Raw genomic sequence first — 8,760 nt, 5'->3', positions numbered from 1 at the left:
TCTATGCCGCCCCCATCGCAACAAAGCCTCGGGGCAGCTCACAACAAGAACAAAATATACAAATATAACAAATTATACAATAAAAATATTAAAACCTGGTGCATCTCGGCTTAAAAGATTTAAAATCCTATAAATAACCAATAAATTAACAATTAAAACAAGTTTTAAATAAAAAGGTCTTAGCCTGGCGCTGAAAAACAAATAACAGGAGCGCATTCCATACATAGGAGGTATATGTGGTATGCCAATGAACATCCTCTCCCCATCCTTTACTAGAATGCAGAGAACACCTGTACATATATGCAGGGTCTCTTCACAGATGTTCTAATGAGCATGTATAGAGTGGGAGAAGGCTGCCTCTGCAATACTATGTTCTCTGCCAGTGTGATACAGTGTTTAGAGTGTTGGGTAGTGGTCAACAGCTTGATGAAATGTTGGCCCAGTGCTTAGCTGCTATGAAGAAGGCAAATTCTATTCTAGGCATAATTAGGAATGGACTAGGACAAAATCTTTCTTTTGCTATACAACTCTTTGGTGAAATATTGTGCTCATTTCTGGTTGCCATACCTGAAAAGGGACATAGTTGAGTTGGAAACATGGGGTTGGAGCAGCTCCCCTGTGAGGAGGAGCTGCAAGAACTAAGACTGTTCAACTTAGAAAAAAGGCAAGTAAGAGGAGACTTGATAGAGGTATTTAAAATGATGTATGCTGTGAAGACTGTAGAGGGGGAAACATTTTTCTCCCTCTCCCCTGATGCAGGCTCATACAAAGAGCAGAGGTGGGGATAGTGTGAGAAGGCCTCTAACATCTGAAAGAGGCTTGTGTTTGGATTTTTTTAAATAAAAAGTGCTCTTAAAATAGTTGCTCTAAGAACAAGGGGGAAAATAGAGAAAACCTTTTTTTCAGATCAGCTTCTGCTGGTGTGTAAAAGAGGAATGAAAGAGATCTTACTGCCTTTTTGTAACCCTTAATAACTATTCATAGTTTTCAGACATTATTTTATGGGACAAATATGAAACCAAAACCAAAATAAATGGTGGCATGGCAAGTTCTTTCAGAAAACATTTTGCTTTATGGTTAAAAAAAGTGTGAGTGAATTGTTCCAGAGACAGAAAAAATATTTCTAGGTTTTTATCATGTTTTTTAATTTTACCAGTTTATCATGTGAGTACTATGCTACTGTTAATATTTTTAGCCTGCTTTTTATCCTAGGATATCAGGGTGGTACAAAAAATGTATAAACAACAAAATATGACTTAGCATTATACAACAGATCATAGAACTTCACAATAAAAATGAATAAAAAGAGAAGGAATATGAATGGCATAGGCATATTCTACAATGCCACAGAAGTACTGCTCAGATTTTGAGACAGCTGTTTCTCTTTTTTATTCTTTCCTCTGTTGAAATCCCACAGAAATAAATAGGTACTTGTAAATTAATTCTTAATGTTATGTTCTGCTAGTCAGGCTGCAGTGTCCCTTTTGATTATAAATGCAATATCTGCAGTAATTACTGAATTAAAACAAGCAATATGAAGAATAGCATGCTAATTAAACTTGTTGCATTTGAATGATTTTCTTTGGATCACTGTGTACAGGAAAGAACAACAATAAATGCTCCCATTTTATCTTTTTTTTTTTTTTTTTTTTTTGGAAGCCTAGAGCTGCAGATGGTCAGAGGATATTATAAGCACCTAGGTTCTAAATTAGTCTTTTGTATGGAAAGGAGAAAGGTAATTTGAATTTTTGACCCCCCCCCACCCTATCTTCTTCCCACACAGGAAGCTTGTCTTGAAATGAACAATTCTCTAAATAAAGACTAATTAGGACCTAAATTAATTAGAAGGTGTGATATGAAAAGAGTTTGATGAGAAGAGTGTGTCATTTTAAACAAATGGAATAGAGCTAAATAAATTAGGTTCCATTAATATCTCATTGTTGTGCAAGCAGCTCTCTTTTATTGCATTCATTAGAGGGTACTACATTAAACTAGCCTTTGCTGCCTATTATCGATTCAACATTCATTTACCACTACAGGGTTTCTGCATTAAAAGGAGAAAATAAAAAATCCTCACTGCTTCTGCAAACCAACATTCATGTTTCCTGGGCTCTCTGGTTTTTATTAACAGTGTTTATTTTATTTATTTGTTATAGCAGTTCCAGAAAGAAAGCTTTAGATGAAAAGCAAAGTGAAGAAGTTTGTAAGAAAAGGTGGCCAAGTAGGTGTCTAACACCTTCTCTCACATTTAATGTAACCATCATGTGCAAGAACATAGTAAAGATAGTAATACTCATCTGTTTGTACATTAAATGTGCCATAGAATAACATGATTTCTTTCTTCTCTCTTTACACTTTTCCCATTCCCCTACCATCCTTTTCTGCTTTTCCAGATGGAGTGTTTGGAAAGTGTCAGCAGGTACCAGTGATAGATGTATACAAGTATGAAGTTTCACCACTCGTACTCCAGCACTTACGAATTGTCTTAGAGAAGTTGTTGCACAGAGGTACTGTACAGAACAGTGTTGGTGCATAACATATAGATTTGTTTAATAAGTGGCATAGAGAGGTGCAGTTTTTGCGAAACTTTCATCCAAAAGTTTTACTTTCAGTAAATTTGTTTTACAATAAAATTCACAAAGATGGGCATGCTTCCCACCTTGCTCATGTTGGATTGGCTTAGAAATACCTTGAGTTACTGTCCATTCCGGTGCCATTTTCCACTGTAGAGGTTAGAGAATGACCTATGACATGATACAGTAGTCAGTGATTAAGCTCCTTCTGCTACAGTGTCTCAGGAGCAGGAACAATCCCTTCCTTGTGAAGCAGGGAAGAGTGGAACAGCTCCATGCAGAGTTATTCTGTTGTGCTACTTTAGCTTTATCTACTTTCATAGCCTGATGACAATGGAGCTAGTAAATCCAAGGGAAAAGTTTTTTCTGGTAAGGGCTATGTGATGCACCAGATAAAAAACCACTTAAGTTCATTACCTTGCCAAGTATTGGGCATAATCTAATGAGGTGCTTACACCCCTGCCAGTTCTTTTCTGCCCCACTGATTCCCATATACAAGTATGGCTCCCAGCACTTATGCAAAGAGATTTAGCACTTCCTAGAGGAAGCCCTAAAAGGAGCAGCAACAATCATTTCTGGAAGTAGGTAGATCAGTGGATTTGCCTTGTGTGAGTTTTGATGAACTACCTCCTTCCAGATACTAGTGGTTCCACCGATTTTGCATTGCCCTGGAAGTTATAAATATCTGTTGTACAAATGGTGGAGCCTATTTGTACAATGCAATTGGTAGGGATGGAACAGAATCAGTAGGGGGGGTAAGTACCCAGTTGAATTCTGCTTATTATACAGCCAATCTCTATTTTCTTACAGTTTTTTTCTTACAGTTTTTTTGTTCTTTTGATTCCCTTCCATTTGAACTTATTACCTGATAATGAAGTAGTCACCTTTGTTGCTGTCACAGTTCCCGTTGGTGTTTTCCTTCCTTTATACGGCCATTGATTCTTTCCAGATTATACTGGTGATCAAAGTGGAGATCAAACAAAGAATTGGGTTCAGTATCAACAGGAGAGAAAAAGTATTACCAAAATGGTGCTATTAATTCAGAAGACCTGGATAGGCAACTCTAGGAGAGTGCAGGGTATAATATAAAGTTGATTCTTCCTTATGTTGGTATCAAGCTTTCCCGTCCTGTCCCGTCCCATCCTGTCCTTTTTAATCAAAGGTTTTAACCTTGTGTGAAATGTTTCATTTTCATATAGGTAGTCAAGTAACTGATTGTTTCTCTATGTGCATTACCTTTTTTTCTCCCTCACTTGTTGGAATGTTTTATCTCATATATCCTGTAGCATTATAATCAAGGTGGAAATGCAAAAACTACTAGATTATTTGATATTGGAGAAAACATTTGTCTTCCATCTATGGTAGGTCTTCATCAAAGTATATACATTTACTACATTTACTTTTTTCTTCTGCATCTCACTTCACCTGCTATGCAAAGTACATTTGCTTTTCATATTGTGTGGTTGCAGTACACAGTCATCTTGAAATTGGCACAATTGCCAGAAGCAGATAACAGATTCTATGATGATGCACCATGGACCCAGTTTGTTACAGTGAATTGGGCTGTACAAACAGGTTCCCACCATGAAGTAATTCCAAGCAATATTCACAAGTCGAACAATGTTATGAGTGATGGATCTTAGGGGTATCTTGGACATAAAGGGAATGTTGGCATGGCACAACTATAAAAAACTGCAGCTTGGCTTACTAGTTTCCTCACTGCTAATATACACAGCAGCCATTTCCGCGGTAAGGTGACTTCTTCCCCTAATTCTTCCTGCAGGTATCCCAGGAGATACTGCAGGAGCACCAAGGTTCTCTCCTCCCTGCTGTTGCTTGAGAACAGCACTGAAAGGGGGTGAGGAGAATGGGGGTGCCCATCACTCCACACAGCCAAAAGTTGGCAACAGTAGGAATCTTTCTCATCACCATTACTGCCCTGAAAGAGCAAGTAGTGATAGCCAGAATCCCAGCAGACGTAATGTCTTCTGTCCCATGTGATGGAGTAGCTGCTAAGCAGCTGCCATGCTGGGTGCTTTAGGTGAGCCCAAAGAGAACATCCCCTGAGTCATATTCTGCCTGGCTTTCTGCTTGGGAAGCGAATGGGCTACATTCTCCTCAGAATCCTCTAAAGGAAGCCCAGCAGAATGTAGCTCTGCTCAATTGGCTGGCAGTTATGGCATCACTGGATGAGAAAGTCAAGCAGAACGCTGCTCAGCCCGTAATGCCACAGCCATCAATGCTTTTGGCTGGTGGTTGGGGCAATGTGGGGAGCTGTCATGATATAGTTAAGCCAACCTTTAGGTGAGAGAAGAAACATAAGTCTCTGATTTACAAGGTCTAAGAATCCCATATGTCAAGGTCTAAACTAATACTAAACGAATACTTGAGCTTATCTGGGCTGCTAGGACCAAGGGCACCTGGAAGTGCTGGGCAAAGTGTTTTGATTACAGGCAGCTGGGGAAATTGCCACTCTGGGATTGGGAGTTCTGACATCACCCAACTGGTCAGTTGAAGGAGTTGGGTGTGGGGATAAAGGATCCAAGGATTGAGAGGGTGTCACTAGCTGAGAGAATCTTCTCAAATAGAGGCACTGTCAGGTGTAGCACCCATATGTGTGATGCACAGAGACCACAATGAACAACTTTTGTTCTTCTCCTGGTTGAGCTACCTGCCTGGATTAAGGATCAGATGTTAGTATATAGCATATGGTACTAGCTTTCTTATTTTGCTATTGTATGGTGCAATGAGGTTTGGTGATATAAGGCAGTGGGGTCAGCCTCGAGCTTACTGTATAACTATGTTGCTGCTATCCACCTTCCTTTACCCCTTTTCCTGGGAAAATTCTATACTTCTTTTTGCCTTGCACCCCTATTTTAATTTTTACTAAACTTATTTTATCCCCTGCAAATGTACTTGAGTGAGTCATATGCAAAGTCAGGTGAGCCATATGCAAAGTCCAAGGGACTGTCCTCATTGCAATCTTACAGGAGCAACTTGGGCACTTCTTGAATGGCTGTCACTGGGGCTTATCCAGAGCTACATGGTCAGCTGGCAATTCTTTTTTACTACTCTTGCCAAGCCACGCTGTAACAGCCTGACTTTGCACCTTGTGGGTTGTGCTGTCAGGGTTTGGATGACATAGAAAGGCACCATGGGGCAAACAAACCCTGGAACAGGCCATAGTTTTTCAGGATGGCATAGAAGCTAAACTATAGCCATGCTAACTAAACCATCCCTGGTTTGTATATACCTAATGAATGTAAAAAATAGGTTTTTGCTATGGCCATGATATTGTAAAAGCTTTGGGCTCGTGTGCTTTGTTGCTCCTGCATAGCTTCATGGAGGAGAACTTTTTCATTCTTCTAACTGTGCTATCCGAATTCAGAAAACTGGTTTCTTTAAATGGTGTTTTGTTAGAATATGGTAAAAGAAAAACAAGAAGCTGTTCAGTAAACAATTTAAATTTTGTTCAACAATTGGAACCTGCAACAAAACGTTGCTGTGTGGAGTGTTGCTGTTCAGGATTCTGGCCACTCTATTCCATCCCCACAACCCTGGTTTTCTGTGTTTACCACCCTCATAATCAGTCAGCGTGCCATGGTCACCCAGCACACTAAGTCCTCATTGGCCATTTGATGGGAAAGAACCCAATAGGATTTTATTAGCACTTTTGTTACCTTTGGAATTCCACCAAACCTGTCAATAGTTCCCTCTTGTGTGGATGTATTGTGCTTTTCAGCCACACACCACTATGGTGCTGGGTTCTTCTTTGGTCCACCTTACATTTTCATTGGGTTCTGCATTGTGTAGGAAATGCCTGGATGATGTAATAACTTGAATAGTAAGAAAAGCAGGTAGAAAAAACGCATCATGGTAATGTGAGATTATTATATTTTGTGTTCAAAAATATAAAATGCTTCTTGTATTTTACATTTTGAGTCACTTAAGATTTTGCTTACATTAAATTTATGTGATATTTCAACTTCGTTTTTCTGTCAAGTGATACTAAGATGTTGGTAGTGTGTGCTATTCATTCATTCATTCATTTATTCTGTTTAAACGTTGTAAGCTCTAGCCATAGGCTCTCTGGGAGGCTTACATTGTGATGAAATCCTTAGACAGCATTAAAACAATACAATACAAAATACAACAACACAAAATTACAAAGACCAATAATAACGAAACCATTAAATAAACAAAATAGAAATAGTAAAACAAATTATATATTACAGAAAATTTAAAAAATGAAACGTAAAATAATTAAAATTTAGTTTGTATCAATATCTAGCATTTAAAACATATTGGCAGCATCATATAATAGCATAAAATAGTGTGTGCCATATACTTACAATCATATAATTTGTAGAGTTGGAAGGAACTCTTAAGGTCATCAAGCCCAACCCTCTTCAATACAGGTTACAATTATAACATCCATGGGATGTGGCTTTTATTTAACCATTTTAGCAAAGGATTGCCCACCACCTCCTAAGACAGTGTGTCCCACTGTTGAACAGATCTTTCAAGCCTACCTTTGCTATGTTATGGTTTAAAATTTTACACCATAAAAGTTAGAGTTGAGATTTTTTAGGAAGCTTGATTCTGTGACTAATGCTGAATTCATTGCTTGCACAATGCAATCACAGCATGCTTGTAGATGTATTTTAAGGCTAGTTATGTATATTTCTTTTATTATTTATCTCCAAACATACAATGGAAATGTCCTATGTTGCTATTGTGATGTGAAGTTGTGGAAGGATTTTGAAACGCTTTGCCCACTTAAAAAAGAACTCTAGAATAAACTTACCATGGGTATAGTGGATGATCACAAAATCTGTAGCATTATTAATAACCTTGAGCTTTTCTTATGAAGTATTACATTTTTTGGATATGTGTCCCAAGACATCATATATTCCTCAGCAAACAATAGGAAACTGGCATTATCTTGGGATTTATGTAAGCAGGGGCTGTCACAAGTGCTGTGATGCATCTTACATATCATATATGTAACAAGCATTGCTTTTGCTGTTCTTTTAGGATTAATGCAGAATATTGAACTGCTTTATAAATCTTTAGTGAACAGGGGATCTGGTGAGGAGTAGTGGGAAACTAGTTCTGGAACTATTACGCTCATCTAGGACTGGTACATTCTCTGGGGTTATTTACTTCCTAATGAACATTGCAACACAACCTAACATACAAAATGAACCTCTTATAAGCAGTTTTATAAGAACACAGTATGAACAATTATAATAATAACAAAACACTGCACCCAATTCCCTGGCAACATCACCAATACAAAAACAAAAACCCTGGTTGTAGAGCCAAAAAGTTCAAGTGTCCCTTTGAATCCAACTCAAATGAAAGAATCCAAAATGTCCTTTTCAACTGCTCTGAATTCAGAAGAGTCAGCTGCATGTGCAGAATCTTAGAAACCCTGGAATAAAATGCCAATACAGGAATTCATTGTGTGGATTAACCCTCCAACACAAACATGTAGGGGTTATACCTAGACCAAATTGGCAAGGGCCTTGGTGGCAACAGCAGCTCCTGCCTATTCTGCTTTCCTGTTCTTTTTTATTCAAATTTCTTACAGCCCCAAGCTTTCTTAGTTCCACTCCAATATTTCATAGGGGTTACACTCACAAACACCTTGTGCCCTGACTTCTCTGAAAAGCTGAATTTCTTATCTTTTCTGTGGGTAATTTGAAAGGTATTTTTTCTTACTGGATTGTTCCGCAGTGAGGGCACAATCCTATCTATGTTCACACAGAAGTAAATCCCAATTTAACTATTTGATTTATTTCCCCCAAAGTGTGTTTAGGATTTCAGCCACAACCACACAGTGATGAGATCCCATGTAGGATAAGGACAGGGAGTATGCATGCTAACAGGGAGTATGCAACTGACTGACATATAATTTGTAAGAATTAATGAAGTAATTTTGTGGACTGGGATAGTTCCACTGTGTGGCTACATCCTACCTATTTGACACTGTGGTGAGAAAGAGTTGTGCAGCTGGCCCCGTCAGCATCATTCTTTTTTTTACACAATTCTTCAGGGGAATCACTCCACAGGGGGATATGCATCTGTGTTGTGTATATATGAAGAAGGCCATATGAAGATCTGTGTATTTGTGATGGGTGTAGTTGATTGTGATATTATTCTGTGGATTTACTTTCCATTT

General features: G+C 38.4%; 1 protein-coding gene across 1 annotated transcript in view; it reads left to right on the top strand.

Annotated features, from left to right (window-relative positions):
• Positions 1-8,760, top strand: part of PTPRN2 (protein tyrosine phosphatase receptor type N2) — a 548,843-nt gene that overhangs the window by 3,969 nt on the left and 536,114 nt on the right. Inside the window, exon 2 of the mRNA XM_044425007.1 lies at positions 2,394-2,507. Within this exon, the coding sequence (XP_044280942.1) occupies positions 2,394-2,507 (114 nt within the window). The remainder of the gene's footprint in view (positions 1-2,393; positions 2,508-8,760) is intronic.

The sequence above is a fragment of the Varanus komodoensis genome, unplaced genomic scaffold (genome assembly GCF_004798865.1).
Source record: "Varanus komodoensis strain SLA01 unplaced genomic scaffold, ASM479886v1 scaffold15, whole genome shotgun sequence".
NCBI lineage: Eukaryota > Metazoa > Chordata > Lepidosauria > Squamata > Varanidae > Varanus > Varanus komodoensis.
Note: the sequence above shows the minus strand (reverse complement) of the source record. Positions and strands in the feature narration are given on the sequence as shown.